General features: G+C 42.9%; 2 protein-coding genes across 2 annotated transcripts; both read right to left on the reverse strand.

The window, feature by feature from the left end:
- Positions 1–680: 680 nt before the first annotated feature.
- On the reverse strand, positions 681–2222 carry LOC146549717 (uncharacterized). Its single transcript, XM_085261704.1, has 4 exons — positions 2011–2222; positions 1865–1961; positions 1318–1433; positions 681–1155 (listed from the first exon to the last, which is right to left on the reverse strand). Exons 1-4 carry the CDS (start codon positions 2220–2222, stop codon positions 681–683), a joined length of 900 nt encoding a protein of 299 aa, XP_085117830.1.
- A 12185-nt stretch (positions 2223–14407) lies between these two features.
- LOC146549718 (CMP-N-acetylneuraminate-beta-galactosamide-alpha-2,3-sialyltransferase 1-like) lies at positions 14408–17384 on the reverse strand. The gene is made up of 6 exons (XM_085261967.1): positions 17124–17384; positions 16836–17032; positions 16407–16586; positions 15345–15390; positions 15136–15255; positions 14408–14587 (listed from the first exon to the last, which is right to left on the reverse strand). Exons 1-6 carry the CDS (start codon positions 17376–17378, stop codon positions 14408–14410), a joined length of 978 nt encoding a protein of 325 aa, XP_085118093.1. The 5' UTR covers positions 17379–17384.
- Positions 17385–19017: the final 1633 nt, after the last annotated feature.

The following is a 19017-nucleotide window of genomic DNA, read 5'->3' on the forward strand; positions in this document are numbered from 1 at the left end:
AGGTTCAGACAGGAGGAGAGAGAGCACGGGGAGAACACAGACATAACAGGCTGGGGGAAACATGGACTAAACACAAAGAGAGACGAGAGCTCATAAATACACAGAGGGGCACAAAGGGGGTAAGAGTCACAAAGGGAAAACACTTAGGGAACACCACAACAGGACACCTCAGAAAACATGGCCTAAATAAGGAGTGAAAATACAAGGAACCAAGAATACTGGGCCAACGTGGCCCAGGACCATGACAGTACCCCCCCCCCCCCCCCCCCCCCCCAAAGGCTGGCTCCAGACAGCCCAACAAGAAAAACAGCCAGAAAAAACAGAAAACAACCCGACCAGGGCGGGCGGCGGGGGTCCAGGACGGAGGGCTCGAGGCAAAACAAAACAGGAGCACCAGAAGGCCAAAAGACAAAAAGGAAAAACAAAACACGAGACCCAACCCAAGAAAACCAATGAAACGAAACACACCACAGCCCAAGAAAAACGGAGTCCAAAACAGAAAGGTCCAGGGGGCCGGCAGCACAGGAGTCCAAAACAGAAGAGTTCAGGGGGCCAACCGTGCGGACGGCAACGGCGGCGACGTGGATACAGTTCGGGAGGCCGGCTGTGCGGACGGCAACGGCGGCCACTCAGGCGACGGCGGTCCGGGGGCCGGCCGTGCGGAAGGCAACGGCGGCCACTCAGGCGATGGCGGTCCAGGGGCCGGCCGTGCGGAAGGCAGCGGCGGCGACGAAGGAGACCACGGAGCAGTTCAGGGGGCCGACCCCGACGGCGGTGACGTCCAGCAGGTGGCCCGGAAAATGGCCGGCGATATCGAGGTGCAGAACGAGGCTTGGGCGGCGGCATAACAGCCGCAGGACCAGGTGTAGCAGAAGCAGAGGCCGGACCAGGCGTAGCAGAAGCAGAGGCCGGACCAGACGAGGATGAAGACTCTGATGAGGCCGGACCAGACGAGGATGAAGACTCTGATGAGGCCGGACCAGGCGAAGCACAGGCTGAAGCTGGACCAGGCGACGACGAAGACTCGGATGAAGCTGGACCAGGCGAGGCTGAAGACTCGGATGAAGCTGGACCAGGCGAGGATGAAGACTTGGATGAAGCTGGACCAGGCGAGGATGAAGACTCGGATGAAGCTGGACCAGGCGAGGATGAAGACTCTGAAGCTGGACCAGGCGAGGCTGAAGACTCGGATGAAGCTGGACCAGACGAGGATGAAGACTCGGATGAAGCTGGACCAGACGAGGCTGAAGGCTCCGAGGCTGGACCAGACGAGGCTGATGATGATGATGAGGCTGCAGCTGGCGATGAGGCTGCAGCTGTTGCTGGCTGGACGGGCTCCTCGGGCCCTCCAGCTGACGAAGCAGGAGGCTGGACGGGCTCCTCGGGCCCTCCAGCGGAAACAGGAAACAAAGGCCGGAGCGGTCCCTCGGACCCTCCAGCGGAGACACGAGACAAAGGCCGGAGCGCCTGCGCTACAGGCGGCACTGGAGCTACTGGGGCCTGCGCTACAGGCGGCACTGGAGCTACTGGGGCCTGCGCTACGGGGGACACTGGGGCCTGCGCTGAGGGGGACACTGGAAACTGAGCTGAGGGGGACACTGGAAACTGAGCTGAGGGGGACACTGGAAACTGAGCTGAGGGGGACACTGGAAACTGAGCTGAGGGTGGCTGCGAGGGAGCTAACTGAACTGAGGGTGGCTGCGAGGGAGCTAACTGAACTGAGGGTGGCTGCGAGGGAGCTAACTGAACTGAGGGTGGCTACGAGGGAGCTAACTGAACTGAGGGTGGCTGCGAGGGAGCTAACTGAACTGAGGGTGGCTGCGAGGGAGCTAACTGAACTGAGGGTGGCTGCGAGGGAGCTAACTGAGCTGGGAGTAGCTGCGGGAGAGCTAACTGAGCTGGGAGTAGCTGCGCAGGCGATACGCAGCTCGCGTTGACATCCGCCACACAAAACACAGCCCCTGAATGAACAGTCACGTTGTCTGGAAAAGACACAGAGTCCTCACTCACCACAGCCGGCGAATTAGAAGTCCGAACGTCCGGCTGTGGGGTGGCGCGACCACGGCGCGATCGGCGTTTCCTCCCCGCAGAGGGCTCCGACGGGCCTGGAAAAACCGCATCCGATAGGCGAGGCAGACGCGGCTGCTCCAGGGTGGCTGTAGTTTGTTGCTGCAGGACCCAGTCCGACAGTTCCCGAGCTTGCGCCGCCTCCCGGGCTTCATACAAGTGGAGTGTGTTTGATGGTGAACAACAGATGGTGCGACAGCACAAATATCTCCCCACTCACACGCTCTTGCTCGCCCAATCTGGAACTTTTGATCGTTAAATGTCATCCTTTCTATGTCCCTCGGGAATTCACTGCGGTCATTGCCTGCACTGTTTACATTCCGCCTCACGCGGACTCGGACACTGCCTTATGTGAGCTACATGAGGCTCTCACACATCAACAAACACTTCACCAAGATGCCGCACTCATTGTTATGGGAGATTTTAACAGAGTAAATCTCAAACTCACACTTCACAACCTTCGCTAGCACATCAACTGCCCCACCCGGGGCACTAGGACATTAGACCACTGCTACACCCCGTTCAAGAACTGTTACAAGGCCGGCATTTGGAAAATCGGACCATGCCACCATCTTCCTCATGCCTGCTTACAAACAAAGGCTAAAGCAGCAACCACCAATTAGTAGGGAGGTTGCTCGCTGAACGGACCAATCAGTGACCGCGCTGCAGGACGCACTGGATGACGCACTGGATGACGCAGACTGGGACATGTTTCGGCGCAGCTCTGATGACATCAACATGTTTACGGAAGCGGTTGTGGGATTCATCGGGAAACTAGCGGACGACACAGCAGAAAGATCTATCAACCGAACGTTTCCCAACCAGAAACCGTGGGTGGATAAAAACATCCGCGACGCTCTGAGATCTGCTGCCTACAATGAAGGGCTCGTCTCCGGTAATATGGACCTATACAAGGCTGCGTCTTACAACGTGCGCAGTGCGTCAGAAAGGCAAAGCGGAGCTACGGGGAAAAACTAGAGTCACAGCTACGACAGTGCGACTCTAGGAGCCTGTGGAAAGGACTGCAGACAATAAAGGACTATAAACGACCAGCCTCGTCAATGATGAATGCCAACGCTTCACTGGCTGATGAACGTTTTATGCTCGCTTCGACGCTGCGGCAATTAAAACAACAAATGGCTGCGCACGCTCGGAGTGCACCAGTGAAGACAATGCATTCATCATCACAGAGCATGCCTTGAGGAACACCTTCAGGAGGGTGAACACCAGGAAGGCAGCAGGACCAGATGCAACCCCTGGCCGGGTCCTGAGAGCCTGTGCTGACCAGCTAGCACCGGTGTTCACGGAGATCTTCAACCTCTCCCTGGCTCTCCCTCCAACGTGCTTCAAACAGTCCATCACTGTCTCCCCCTCCATCTCACTCAGCACTGGAGCGCCTCAGGGCTGTGTTTTAAGCACCTTGCTGTACTCACTGTACACTTATGACTGTGTAGCCACATCAGACACCACCTCCATTGTCAAGTTTGCTGACGACACTGTTGTTGTGGGCCTGATCTCCGACAATATCGAGACGGCCTACCTGGAGGAGATTAGGAACCTGGAGACCTGGTGCCAGGAGAATAACCTCCTCCTAAACGTCAGCAAGACTAAGAAGCTGATCGTGGACTTCACTACAAAGCAGCCGAGGACTTACAAGCCCCTCATCATCAGTGGCACGCCAGTGGAGAGAGTGGACAGTTTCCGATAGCTGGATGTCCACATCACTCAGGACCTGTCATGGTCCTGTCACATCAACACCCTGGTTAAGAAAGCCCGTCAGCGTCTTTTCTTCCTCAGAAGACTTAGAGACTTCCATCTGCCACTGAAGGTGCTCAAGAACTTTTACTCCTGCAAAATCGAGAGCATCCTGACGGGAAACATCTGCACCTGGTTTGGGAACAGCACCAAGCAGGACAGACGAGATCTGCAAAGAGTGGTGCGCTCAGCCGAACGCATCATTCAATCAGAGCTCCCTGACCTGCTGTCCATCTACACCAAGCGGTGCACGACCAAAGCTAGGAAGATTATGATGGACCTCTCCCATCCCAACAATGGACTCTTCTCACTGTTAAAGTCTGGGAAGCGCTTCCGCTCCCTTAAGGCCAAAACAGAGAGAATGAGGAGGAGCTTCTTCCCCCAGGCTATTCGGGCCCTGAACCAGGTGTAGGACTGGACTCTCACACACATCACATAACCACACGCACTCTGGTTTTTCTTCATGCACACTTCCTATAATTTATAATCTCTTTCTGCTATTTGCACATTTTTTTACTGTAAATTTCTAAGTTAAATCTGTAAATTTTGTATAACCTGTAAATTTGTAAATACTGTAAAACCACTGTCATTTAATGGTCGGGCACTACATTGCACAGCTACAAGCATTTCACGTCATGTCATACTGTGTATGGTTGTGTGTGTGACAAATAAAATTTGAATTTGAATTTGACTATAGGTGTGAGGGCTATGGGTCTTTAGTCATTGAGGCTGTCTATTCCAGTCTTTTGGGGGATGGGAATAATGGTGGAGGCCTTCAGACAAGTGGGAATAGTGAAGGGTATACCATGTTTACATACATACATAGATACATTAGGGACCAAGTGAACATTTTATCCTCCACTGATTTGTTAAAAGCAGGAAAAATGGGCAAGTGTAAGGATTTGAGTGTGTGTGATAAGGGCCAATGAATATGCTGGACAAGCAAGTCAGATCCATGAAGCCCCCAGCTCACACCTCACAGGACCTACTATCTATCTGTTACTAACATCTTTGTGTCAGATACTGCAGCACTCTTTCAGGGGTCTAGTGGAGTCCATGCTTTGACAAGTAAGGGCTGTTCTTGCATATCAATATCAGCAATTTGATTCCCTATTGATTATCTTTATCGATTCTCATTTGATTATCATTGGCTTATGGAATCACTGGCCATTGGAAATATTTGTTTGCTAAGTGAAGATCATCCTTTTTATATCCTTTTTACAGTCATGTGCAGTAGCGATTGCCCGGGGCGGCATCGTGGTGGGGGGCGGCATCACGGGCATCGGCAAAAAAAAAAAATGCTCGTACTCATGCTGCCCCGACGTCATGCCAGCGCATATTGGGAATGGCATAGGCCCCGATCTGTTTTCTATCGCCCATTTGCTGGGAGTAAGGGCGCCCTTGGTTTGCGAGGTGCGCATGCTGCTTGCGGCGCAGAGAGGAGAGGGCGTGGTGGCGGGGGATTCTCTGACCGGCTGGAGCGGCATCTAAAAACCAACTCGCAAAATAAAACAAAATAAAAACAAACCAACAAAAACGAAAACACCAGACATTATGATACAGACGTATAATTTGCACCAATGTTTTTTCGAAATTCTATACACGAAAAGTGAGCGCGAGAGCCCTCGGTGCACCTGCTCGCTGCTGAAGTCAAAGTAAACTATATTGTCATCTCCGCTACATACAGTCCAGTATATAGAGACATGAGACAATGAGGCTCCAGTTACAGCAGTGCAAGTAAACAAACAATATATATAAGAAGAGTAAGAAAATAAATATACACTTTAGGACTAGGGGTAAAGGGATCAATAACAATTTAAAATTTACAGTTTGATGATTTAAAGCAGGGGTCGGCAACACTGGGCACCCGTGCCATAGTTGGCACGCGAAGGGTTAAGTGATGGCACGACCATAGCTGGACTGGCCATTGGGCATTATTTTGGTCGGTGGCCGATGATTTTTTTTTTTTTGGTAATGGTATATAATGAAAGTGGTGGATTGGCCAGATGCTGGTCGGTGTGTAAAAAACGAACTCAGTTGTTTGGTGGTGGCTAAGCTTCCACAGATTCAGTAATATTAATAAGTGGTGGATGCCAGCAGGTGGATGAGAGAAAGGGGAGGCAGGAGAAGAGACCCGAGGCAGCCGCCGTTCCGAGTGTCAGGTGAACTGAACTTCAGGTAAGAAGTTATGACCTGCAGTCTATCTGGGTCAGATATAATGGATTGGATTTATATAGCGCTTTTCAAGGCAGCCAAAGCGCTTTATAATACCACTATTCATTCACTCACTGGTGGAGGCAAGCTACGGTTGTAGCCACAGCTGCCCTGGGGCAGACTGACAGAAGTGAGGCTGCCATATCGCGCCATCGGCCCCTCTGGCCAACACCAGTAGGCGGTAGGTGAAGTGTCTTGCCCAAGGACACAACGACCAGGACAGAGAGTACGGGTATCGAACCGGCGACCTTCCGGACCGAACCATCTGTAACCTTTCGGTTACAGATGCGCTTCCCAACCCCCTGCGTGTAACTGTTCATATAGAGCGTTATTAGATTTATTGCTAATGCAATCATATGGCACAGTGACTTCTGAGGAAATTTTAAATGGCACTCGTCATCAGAAAGGTTGCCTACCCCTGATTTAAAGTCTCGCACACAACCTGTCAAAAGGGGAGGGGGGGCCTGCTGCTTCCAAATAGAGCACATTTCATTTATAATGTTGTAAATCCAATACCATTATGTATTCATGATTTGAATCCTGGGTTGTGTGAAATCTCAGAAATGCACCCTAGACAAAGTGAATCTATGAACTAAGGTGTAGATTATGGTGTTAGATCAGCGGTCCCCAACCCCCGGGCCTCGGACCGGTACCGGTCCGTGAATCGTTTGAGAAAGTTGAGGCTCAGGTGTGAAATGTATGGTTTTCAGGGTTGTTATCAGTTTTCAGCGTTATTTTGTCATCATTTTTATCGTTAACTCAGTTTTCCTGGGTCTTTTCATGTGTGTTATGAATAAATCTTCTTTTTTTCGATACCGGTACTAGTTTTATTTTGTAGTATTTATCCGCGACACCTTAAAGGCCGGTCCATGAAAATATTGTCGGGCATAAACCGGTTCGTGGCGCAAAAAAGGTTGGAGACCGCTGTGTTAGATTATGTTGTGGTGATCCTCGGGTTGAGGGATGGTTACTGGAGTGCAAAATTAAAACCAATGGAAGATGGACAAGAAAAGTTCAAAGCCATCAGGTACTCAGTTTAGAAAAATACGGAGCCCCGCAAGGGACATGGGAGAAAAAAAAATTAAGAAAAAAATTAAGAAGGACTTTTGCGAGATCTCGCAAAACAAACTCGGGATCTCGCATAACTTTTGCCACAGGGAGTGTTCGCCCAGGGCGCCAAACAGGCTAGGACCGCCACTGTTCATGTGTCTTCATTGTTTGACTCTAAGGGCGTGTTCGGAATGTTTGTCGTTCCGTTATGCGTTTCTACTTGCTCTGAGTCAACTAACGAAATGATAGTTTTACTTCCTCCGAATCGTTTAACCTAAGGTTTCTCAGATCAAATTTTATTAAGGTGCAGTTTTTTCAGATCATTTAATTACAAACAATACAAATATAATGACTCAATATATTTGGTCATTTCAAAAGTAATATCAGTTTTATCTTTCCATAGCGCCTTTCACAAGTATCTGTGACAAAGTGGTGACCTGAGCGTTTTGACCTGTGACCGCTGAGATAGGCTCCAGTTCAAACGCAACAAAAGAGAATGGATGGAAGATGAAGGACGTCTGACTTCAAACAGCATTGATGGTTCTGTCTAAGTGGGAAAACTGGATTATCTGTTGGCACACAGACGATTTTACTTATTTGCTCACGTGAAGAACAGATTTTTTTTTAAAGAGCTTTGTAAAGTGTAATATATCTTGTTATGTGGTGTGAAATATTTTCACTGTCTCTGGTGACTGTTTATGCATCTGTGTCTCAGTGAGTGCTTTTCATTAAGCTAATGCTGCTTCATCTTAGCTTCTCCTGAGTAAGGGATGAGTGAGTGTTAGGAGAAAGGATATAATTGTTTTTCACCATACACTCCTTCAACAGCTTCTTCTTTTCTTCTTGAGATCCATCAAGAGGTACGGATATAAATGTACGCCGGGCTGGATGTGGCCTGCGGGCCATGAGTTTGACACATGTGCTCTACCTAATCACATGAGCCAAGGTGTGAAGTTTCAGGTGAGCTCGTCATTGCTGGATATTCAGTGTTGAGAGTGTTATGGAAAATATTGAATAAAACTGCAAACAACAGGCATGCATGGCTTTTGAAGTGAGGTTTATTTAAAAAAGAAAAGAAAAACACTGCAGTGGAGAAAAATGTTCAGATCACACACCTAACCCGTTTTTCTAAGTGAAAGACATCACCCTGATCCCTTTATACTTCCCAAACAAAGAACGTTTCACAGCAGATCAATTATTAACAGATCCTTATCTCTTCAGTCTAGGAACAGTTCCGACCAACCGTCATCTCATCTGCAACAGGATGTCCAGAGCCCTCAAGAGGAAAATGAGTCTGCTGTGAAGGTGCAATAAAACTTGGACCCCACTTTTGATCACATTCCACATGCATACAACTGATGCCAAGAGTGAGCTTTCTATACTGAGTACAAAAGTGTTACTACTATTACTAAAGTGATTTAATTAATACATAAACTAAAGAAATTTCCAGTACAAGAGTCTGCAGCCTCCAAAACAAAACCATCTTCAACCGATCCAAGGGCTGTGTGGTGCTCCAGCAAAAAAAAAAAAAAAAAAAAAAAAACTAACAGCAATGATTAATCAACACTTATTCAGTTGTTACAAATGCAATCACACAGAAATGTCTCAACCATTAATCAGTTAAATGACTAATTGGTTGTCTGGTTTTAAGCCTAATCCTTTTTATTTGTTCTAGATGTGAATCTCTTGAGTTTCGTGAACCTTGGTTGGATGAAGGATGAGCTCAAAAGAGGCTGTCCAGTGTTTGCCAATGTCCCATAAAAAGGGAAAAACTGTAGCCTGCTCTTTCAGGCCAGCAGTCTTTGGTCAGACATTAGTTTGCCTCTTCTGACTCAGACCTTTTACTGTTATGTATTATGTTGTTGTTATCTGGCCAAGAACTTCCATGAAAAAGCCAAATACAAGCACTTCTTCAAAAGGCAAATGGCAAGTCTAAATATTACCAGTTTACCTCACAAATGCCTTTATTGTGGTTTTTGAGTTCATACTGGGGAGACATATATATATATATATATATATATATATATATATATATATATATATATATATATATATATATATATATATATTAGGGGTGCAACGATACACAAAATTCACGGTTCGGTTCGGTTCGATACTTTGGTGTCACGGTTCGATATTTTTTCGATACAAAAAAATGTTCATGCATTTTTAATTTGTCATTTATTAAAATTATAAATATATATTTTAACTCAAAAGTACAGTTTTTGAATTTAACCCTAACCCTTGTGCGTGTTTTTTATTTTGACAGCGAATGCGCACCTGCGGACCACTTATGTGCACCCCTGGTTATTTAGCTCGTCATATTGCAGCCACAGAAATTCTTTTGTCCATGAAACCATAAAGCTGCACTTTCTATTTGCCTCATAGTCTGATTTGTCTTAACTTCTCCGTTTTGTGGTAAGCTTTTCTTTGGCTGTCACTTCTTCACCCTGACCTGTCTTATTTGGCTCAGCAGAACTGAAATGCTTTTACACACTCACTCACATAAGCTCAGCGATTCTCTGCACGATCAACCTCTCACATGTTTAAGCTTGCTGCGGGAGATTTCACTTGTCATGTTTGCATAGTAAGCTAACGATTAATAAGACGATGTCAGAGGAAATGGTGCGCAAATTATCATCACTCACAGATCAGTGCTGTCGCTCTCTATACACAGTTCGCACGATTGCAAAGTGAAAGCAAAAAAACAAGCGCAAATTCAAACGCGATTACAATATGTCACATATTGACAGTGGCTCACCAATGCCAATGACATAATTACCCAGCTACATTTCTGAAAGAATGCAAAAGCATTGACATATATTTTTCCTACAATAGCCCGACGGGCAGGGAAGAGATAGATTTTGGTAGCCCGACTGAAAAAATCGCTAGCTCCGGGACGCCGGGCTAGCGATATTGCAAGCCCTGTATCTGATTGAGGAATCACTCATCTTTGGAAAAGAGAGTTTATTACAGAGAAATGTCTCTTTCCAAAATAAAAGCTATACTATCCGCTTCTTCTGGGCTATATTCTCAGCAGCATAAGGAGAATCATGTGCTAACAGCTGTCTAAATGACTCGGCTAAAGTTAGTAGCATGCTTGCTTTTTTTTGTCTGCTTCCACTTGTCTTTGCACTACGATGATGTCGGCGTAAATGTGCAGTCATATTCGTTGTGTTCCCGCTAGTGCTTTCAGGTTAATCTCGTTGAAATTACCTTAACGCCACAACACGGCAAATCTCCGTTAACGAGCTACCGCCGATCACTCCGTGCATGGGGCTAGACGGCCAACACGTTAACGAGCTAACTGCGCTAACACACTAGTTCACACCAATGTAATTGAGCATTGCATGGCACATCCAACATACTGTTTTACTTTAGTCCATGACTCGCTTACCTTCAGGGTCATACGTCACATGAAAACCAAAATAATTCCAAACGCCAGATCTGAATGAGGGTCAATTTGCCTGTTGCAAGGAGAGCTTAACTTCTGTCTCGCTAGCTTGCCCTGCGCTCTTCCCTCTGACTATGCTGTCTGTGTTGAGCGCTCAGTGGATCTGCGCTCGACAGTGCAGCCTAGGCGGAGTAGTCGAACACAGATTCACTGAGCGCTCAACACAGACAGCATCGTCAGAAGGAAAATTGATAAAATAAATTACAAATGTTGTATTGTTCGATACATATGCGTACCGAACCGAAAGCACTGTATCGAACGGTTCAATATCGATACGAATATCGTTGCACCCCTAATATATATATATATATATATATATATACATATATACATATATATATGTGTGTGTGTGTGTGTGTGTGTGTGTGTGTGTGTGTGTGTGTGTGTGTTAAAACCAGAGCGTTCTCACTCCCGAGGCGTAACATGTCGACGTTTTGTCACGTCCCGCGGCGTTCCTGAGGAACGCGAAAGGAGACCTTCGGCGTTCTTATGGTACGCGGCGGGTTATGGCTGGAATCCAGTGCAATGACGCTCCCGCGGTAATAGACGTTCCAGCCCTGTATTTCAGCCCTAAACCTAACCTTATCCCTAGCCCTGACCAAAAAGTTGTAATATTTAAATATTTGGTGTCTAAACAAATAAATGGAACATATTGGTGGGTCATTAATTTGACAAGAGGTCTACAGATCATTAAAAAAAGTTGGGTAATCTTTGTTACATTGCAAACAATTATATACTTAAATGCGAGCATGCTGCTGCTCACTGTAAAGTACATTGCCAAATTCAGTGATCCCACTGGTGAAAAATATGTGAAGGAAAAGTGGCCTAATACAATATTATCTATAAACATACCTGTCCAGCTGTCCAGTGATTAATTGCACACATAGGCAGGACCTCACAACAGATGCATCCTCCAGAAGGTGTTGTACATTATACATGTATTTTTCATCTATTGTATTTACCAACATCAAGAAGCCGCAAGCAAAGAGCAACCACACCATGGTACATGTTTAACTAAAAAGAAGTTTATTGATCAAATGTATTTATTAAACAAATAGAAAAAAAACAGCCAAAAAATACATGTTCAAAGCAACACAAGGTTAGCCCAGTATCAGACAGAATTGTGTAGTCCACTCTGTAAAGTGGGCAGTCATAATAATGAAGCAGTACACTTTAATTTCTACATTCAAGACGTTCTTCATATTTTTGGCCACCAGATGTCACCAGAGAGGACTATCTTAAAACGCTTCGATTAATGAACCGTTTTTTAACACAAGCTTCAATGCTTCAGAAAGCTTCGTTTGGCCATCACTAGTTCTAGTTCAAGCTATCCAAATACAATGTTCTCCTATGGCCTATTCCATTCAATTGAGAAGACTAAACATTACCATCATAATCATTTACTTATGATGCTACTCTTTACCAGCAATAAAACACACTTCTAAGATATAGCTCTTACATTTTACAAAAACACATATAACTCTCAAGCAAACAAAACCCTTGACTTTATTAAATTACAACCCCCCTCACCCCCCACCCCACCCACCTACTCCCTCACCTGGTCTCTTCCTGAGACATCAGAACTAAATAGGAACCTATAAACACAGGAAGTGAGACAGCACTTCCTCCTTTTGCTCCTGGAACACAGGTAAGTAAGGGGAGTTCAACCAAAGTAAACTAAACAAACTAACAGTTGGAATAAATAAAATGTTAACTTAACAAACTTTCAAAGTTGAAACGTTTGTGTCTGTGTGTACCTGTTCGTCTGTGTCTATATGTCTCCACCCCCTCTGGCAACATCTCAGGCCCTCCAAGGTATGGCCCTTACCACACTCAAAGGCTTTAATTTCATCTGTACTGAGCTGCATCATCTTTTCTTTCTTAGGAGATACTTTGTTTTTGTTCCACCTAGGATTTTGCTTAGAAAATGACTGAATGCACAATGCTTTTCGTTTAATGGGTTAGTAGTCATGATCATTCAACTCCTAAGTGCTATCATCTTTATCGCACTTTCTTTTTTGGTCAGCTTGATTAGCTGTCAGTCTACTAGGTTTTATCTTTTCTGTTATCCCTTTAGCAGTTGGTGTGGTGGTGGTTGGTTTCGCAAAGAATAAAAAATACTGACAGGAGTTATTTTGTTTGACATTTTCAAGCTGTGTGTGTGTGTGTGTGTGTGTGTGTGTGTGTGTGTGTGTGTGTGTGTGTGTGTGTTCTTATCTTCCAATGACAACTAGTTCTTCAAAAAGCTAGTGGAAGGTCTAAACATTACCTGCTTACTTTATCCATACCCTTATGGGATAATACCTAAGGAAAGGTGTAAAATGTTTTTTAAAAAAATTATTATTATATATTTTAAAAAACAATCACCACGAATCCTTTCAGTCTATTACTGTAAAGATTCATTCAGTGATCAATTCATTCATTAAGCGATGTAGTTGTTTAACTCTGATTATAGCACTGTTTCAGTGTGCCTGATATATCAGAAAAGGAAATCAACTTTGTGTTCTGTAGTTTCCTGTTCTCTAGATTATGATCCCTTACATAATAGGAAGGAATAGCAAACCTTTTTCTTTTTTTTCATTTTAAAGTAAATTACAGATTCACTTTGCTACCTAGCTAACAGATTCTTCCTGTTGTCAAAATAGAATGGGGAAACTCACAATAACAACTTTAAGTACACTAAGGTTAAACCAAATTTTCAGTCATTCAGAAAAATAACTCACAATTGTGTTTTTTATGTTATAGTTTTTTTTTCCATTGTTAGCTTCTTGTTTCAATCATTTTCTGTCCTAAACTGGAAGAAAAGTACATGGTAGTTTTCAGCAAAAATATCATCACACTACCATTACCTGTTTCTGCAGGTTTTCTGCTTTAAAAAAACAGACTGACTCAACATAGACCAATGGCAAGAATTCTTAGATGGACTCTCTAAAAAGAAGCAATTTCACAGCGTGTTAATCTGACCTGTTTAACAACTGTCATATAATTCCAATGTTCAGCATCCAAAAGTACAATTAAAAGTTGGCAAATGTCAGTTTCATCTTTTTACCCTGGTCATAACAACAAACAAATTATTTTGCTCATATGCCTTTTACTTGAGCACAGGAAACTGATTATTTTGTCAGCTTTTGTGTAACAAGGCCAGGTAGTGGATGTAAACTACAAATAATCTTTAAATCTTTTCAAATTCTGACAGTTGATGACTTGTGGTCTCTTTGTCACTGTGTGGATTCTAGGTGAAGTGTTATTTTAAAATTAGCTATTTTAAACCACTCAAGATAACTGGATGTTAGCTTGATTGGTTGTTTGTCTCCCTATGTTATCCCCTTGATTTCCAGGCATCTGGCTTTCCAGGTTTTCATCATTTGTCTTTTGCATTCTTGTCATTACATTCATAGCCACTCTATCTGATTTTATATATTTACATTTTTGTTTGTTCTAAACAGCTTCTTCTTCTCTTGTAAGCCATGAATTTGAAAGGAATACTGCCTGTTGGAAGTATAAGTCCCAGGAGAAAAGAGACTGTGTGTAGGTTTACAGTTACACATAACCCAATGTGTTATGTTTTACATGTTTCTTCTGCTTCAGCAAGACGTAAAAGAGCACCCTCTATGTATCATCATCTATAATGACATATCTAACTTTAAACTTTTGTGATCCATTAGTCTAAAAGTCAAATTTGTTGAATTCTAATTTAAATGTCACATATCCAAAGACTTCTTTAACGTAACACCTTTCATGATTACTAGTCCTTCCTAAAGATTCCTAATATCAATGTCAAGTTAGGAGGGTTAGGAAATTACTATAGTTGTAGATACACATCCATTTGGCTTTCAGTTCTTTCCTTACTGAGTGTATGGCATTCAATCACATTTTTTTCATTAGGCCTTCATAGAACTTAATTTTTTGTTGCTGAGCTAGTTGCTGGATGATGTTATACTCATAATTTCCAGGATGTACTCCAGTTCTTAACCTTTTGTTTGTGAGTATTTCCCAGTAGTGACTCCAGTTTCCATCACTGTCAGCGCCATAACCAAACACATCAACCTAGGAAGACAAAAAATGAACATATGAATGAATGGGAAACAAATGCATGAACAAAATGTCCCTTTTTTAACTAAAATCCAAACAATGGCTGCTGAAAAATGAAATGAACAGTTGGACAGCGACCTGAGCACTAAATGGAAACACTATGATTATACCATGAGTATACAATGACAAAACCTCTTATTGAGAGGTTTAGCTAAAAAGCTTTCCATGAAGGAATGTCTTCTAGATTGTAGTCTAGTCAATTTAAGAAGGGGACACATCAGAAATACTTGCAACAGCTTTCACTTTCATAGGGCATGTGAACTGAAATTTAACCATTCACAGATTAAACCAGAGTTTTTAATCAAGTGGTACTGGTGGGTAAACCTGCTCTGATCTTCACCAAAGACATTTTGAACTTTTGAAATGCACATCTATTTAGGAGAGCAATATAAGAACAAAAGAACAAATTAGCAAAGACTCAAATGGACCAGCTTGTATGAAAATGAAAAACATATTTTATTTTGTACGTCTGGCACTTCAGAAACTGAAAACTTTGTACTTACCTCATCACAAATGTGAAGTGCAAGAATCAAAGCCATAAAGCCAGTGGATGGATAACGTCCCTTATTTCCAAGCCAAACCTCATGTACATATTTCATAAAAGCTGGATTTACCACCATGACCTGTTAGAAATTAGAATGAGCCTTTAAACAGCTTTTATTTTTAAATATTACCATTGCCACCAGGAAGCTTTGCCATTGACGCTACTCACCAAATCCTTGTTAGTTTTGATCTTTGATTTCACTGGCATATATGACCTGTTGGAAACAGCATGATATTGAAAAATATGAAGTAGGTGTTTAACAAAAACAAAGCTAAAAAAGGCATGGTCCGTCTTGAACATGGAGAAGGATCAGAGTAATGGTTTGATACAGAAATTCACCTTATTTCATCTCACACTACATCCATCAGCCAAATCCTTTTAATCTGCATACATGTTGAATTCATGCAGTGGCATTCTATTTTTGCATTTGATGTAAATTCTGTACTGCAAGACGATCTAGGGGAAATCTTTTGAGATACTTTGCTTAGTAGCAGGTGTCGGTAATTTTAGCAGCTGGGAGAGAAGAAGGTAGTGTATGCTGACTGTAACATCTAAACCTAAGAGTGTTATTTTTTCTTTTAATGGGGTGGCATTGGTGGGACCAAGAAGAAAGCTGGGCAAGCTCAGATGAAATCAGAATATTTTATCTGAAACAAAATAAAGTACAAAATGATTGTATGATTTTCATGTGCCCAAATTAGTGGCTGCACAACTGCCTAAAAATGGTTTACATAAAATAACTTTTCAACAAGCATTAAGAGTCTTTATTTAATTTTTTTATTTTTACTTTATATTAAGTCACAATCCTAAGAACAGTACAAAAGCATACGTAAATGAACTACAGTAAGATGAGTTGTTATGAGGACACTTCATCTGTCTGCATGTTGCATAAAAATGTAGTCATAGTATGATTTCAGGATAATCAGTTTGTAGTGAGCTTATTAAGAAGGTGCCATCATTTGAGGTCTGTCTTAGTGGAATACATTACAGAAAGACTTTGAGCTCTCTCGCTTAACTGATTTTGCTTGTAGATTTAAAAGACGTCCCAGTGCTGATTTTCATCACTGGGAATTTGATCTTAATGAGGCAGATTTTGCTATTTTATTTTTTCTATTTTATTATTTTCATTTAATTATGTTGTCTAAAACAGGTCTCTTGTAAATGAGACACTGAGTCTCGTTAAATAAATGTCAAATACATGTGCATGTAGCCCTGAAAAAGAGAACTCACCTTCCAGTAAATCCTGTTGTAGAGGCATTAATGAGCCACTCAAAGTCCTGTATCTTAAAGGGAAACAGTACAAAATGGGTGTTGTCATCCAAATCCACAGCACTCTCTGGATACATGACATGATGAGTTGTCTTGTTTCCAATGTCTTTTTCAAAGCCTCTGGTAATACCAGTGTTCATTCTAAACAGCACAAAGGGATATATTTCACATCAGTTTGGATCTTTTGTGTAGGAGGGGATATTTCACTGCATTTCACTGCATATCTAAGCATTTCACTGCATATCTAAGCATTTCACTGCATATCTAAGCATTTCACTGCATATCTAAGCATTTCACTGCATATCGTACTGTGTATGACTGTGTACGTGACAAATAAAATTTGAATTTGAATTTAATGGTAAAGAAAAATTGCTTTAGCTTAGAAAGTACCTTATGACAACTTCATGTAAATCTATCAGCGGTCCATAATGCGATCTCCTTAAATTACCAGAATTACCCACCACAGCACAAGTCCTGCAGTGGTCATATTTGGGTTGTATAACATCTGGATTCTGTGGGAAGATCTGAAACAAGTTGGCCACTGTTGTTTCATAAACTCTGAAGCTACGGCTTTCAGCCTGCAAATCCTGTCAGACATTTCAAATAAACTTTGTTGTTAGACCAAATGAGCTGGAGGGAGGTGTGTAAAAATGTTATCCTTTCCTGGTGACTACTTACCTTCCACCAGTTGAATTCATTCTGTGAGAGGTTTATGTTTGCAGTCAAAAATGGTTGAACACTTCTATTCGATCGATCCAGAAGCAACTGCTTATCCTCTGATAAACATTTTATGCAAGCACACAGCTTTTGGTCCACAGCATAATGAGTCAATTGGTAGCCCGTTTTGACATACACACCAATACCAGTGAAAAACAGCAGGAAAACCAGCACCTTTGATTTTGAAATCATTCTAGATGTTTGACTGGGAAACATTAACAATCTGCAGACAGAGTGTGTGGTGATATAATCAGCAAAGTGTAACAAGTTATAGTTTAGAAAGTCATATAAAGCAACATTACAAGACACTTAGCCATGTCTCATTTCTATTCACTTATAAGATAATAAAGAAAATAACATCAGCGAAGATTAAGCTGTTTTTACCGCATCATCTGGTAAAATATGATACTTTTATAAATGACTTACCCGATCTACGAGGAAATTGCTTTCTGGTTCAGTTTCATATAATACACGTACAAACGATGCGTAGACTCTATCGGTGAGAGCTTTTTCACCGTTTCACTCACAGGTAACAAGCGTGACATACTCGTTTGCTACCAGGGAACGTGATACCGTCATCTCTGACAAAGGTGTGGAGAGGTGTAGTTTGCGCGGATTTCCTCACGTACCCATGTTCGAGTTTGGAAACCACCCATTTCGAAATCAGTCACACCGGGACAAAGCTGGTTTATTGCCTCATAGACTACAGATTACACAATTTAAGAAAACACATTTTCTCTGTGGATCCTTTGGTTTCCATACCATCGTTAAAGTGTGAGTAACCCTCGGATGAGCTATATTTAAATCATTTTTATTGAACAACGGGAGGGCTGTTAGTTCCGCTCTCTGTCACTTATTAATGTGGACATACCCCGATTATGATCTTCCCTGATTATGAATCTTTTCCTTATAAATGTGACTTACACAGTAAGCCACCAAGTTTCTGTATAGATAGAAGTAGCATGTTTGTTAAGGGAGGACAATAATCTAGCAATATTTAAATAGCTTTACAGAGCTCAGGTGATGATATTACGTCTCATAAAGACATGATCCAAATTATTTTCTGGCGTTCATCAATTTTATTCCCAATTAGCAGTATAATTCAGTAGTGAGCAGTACTAGCAGTCGTGAGCATAGCTGGACTGGCCACGGGGCATACTGGGCATTTGCCTGGTGGGCAGATGGGGATTTTTCGTTTCGTTTTGCTTTGTTTTTTGTAACGGTATAAACAATGACAGGTGGTGGCCAGATTGGCCAGATGTTGGCAGATGTGTAAAGAGAACTCAGTTGTTTTCTATGGCGGAGCTTCCACAGTTTCAGTAACATTAGCAAGGGGTGGAGGCCAGCAGGTGGATCAGGGATAAGGGAGGCAGGAGGAGGAGAGACATGAGGCGCGGCCGGTCCGAGGGGCAGGTGAGAAGTTGGTCTGAGTGGGTCAGATATAAACCAAGTTTAGTTGTAGTTTATTTTCACATTTTTATTTCCTCCCAGTTAAAATAACTCGTACTGCGTACCAGCTAGCATGACGGATTTTTTATACTGCTAGACGGGTGCTATGATATTACTGATTTATTTTATTCACAATTAGTTATTAGAGTTGCCAACCGTTCTGTAAAAACGGAATCATCATGTATTGAGAGAAAATATTAATATTACTTCTCTCACCTTTAGTCTTCTCTGTCAAAGGCTACGTTCACACTGCAGGTCTTAATGCTCAATTCCGATTTTTTGATCAAATCCAATTTTTTTGTCTGCTCGTTCACACTACAAATAAAATGCAACAGCAAACGCGCTCTAGTGTGAACGCTCAAAGCGGCCCGCATGCGCAAAAGAAGATGTCACACACAACGCGCTC

The sequence above is a fragment of the Mchenga conophoros genome, linkage group LG22 (genome assembly GCF_057382185.1).
Source record: "Mchenga conophoros isolate Kocher_MC1m ecotype Shallow Benthic linkage group LG22, M_conophoros_male_GT1.1, whole genome shotgun sequence".
In the NCBI taxonomy this organism is placed as follows: Eukaryota; Metazoa; Chordata; class Actinopteri; order Cichliformes; family Cichlidae; genus Mchenga; species Mchenga conophoros.

Bases quoted from the DNA above. Each gene is read 5' to 3' on its own strand.
- LOC146549717 (XM_085261704.1), bottom strand. From the start codon at position 2,222: ATGAAGCCCGGGAGGCGGCGCAAGCTCGGGAACTGTCGGACTGGGTCC. The intron at 1,962-2,010 runs GTGAGTGAGGAC...CTGTTCATTCAG, and splicing joins CTTCTAATTCGCCGGCTGTG to GGGCTGTGTTTTGTGTGGCG. The intron at 1,156-1,317 runs GCTGCAGCCTCA...CCAGCTTCAGAG, and splicing joins AGCCCGTCCAGCCAGCAACA to TCTTCATCCTCGCCTGGTCC.
- LOC146549718 (XM_085261967.1), bottom strand. From the start codon at position 17,378: ATGTTTCCCAGTCAAACATCTAGAATGATTTCAAAATCAAAGGTGCTG. The intron at 15,256-15,344 runs GTGAGTAGCGTC...AATTTCTAACAG, and splicing joins TCAAAACTAACAAGGATTTG to GTCATGGTGGTAAATCCAGC. The intron at 14,588-15,135 runs GTAAGTACAAAG...TTGTCTTCCTAG, and splicing joins CACTTCACATTTGTGATGAG to GTTGATGTGTTTGGTTATGG.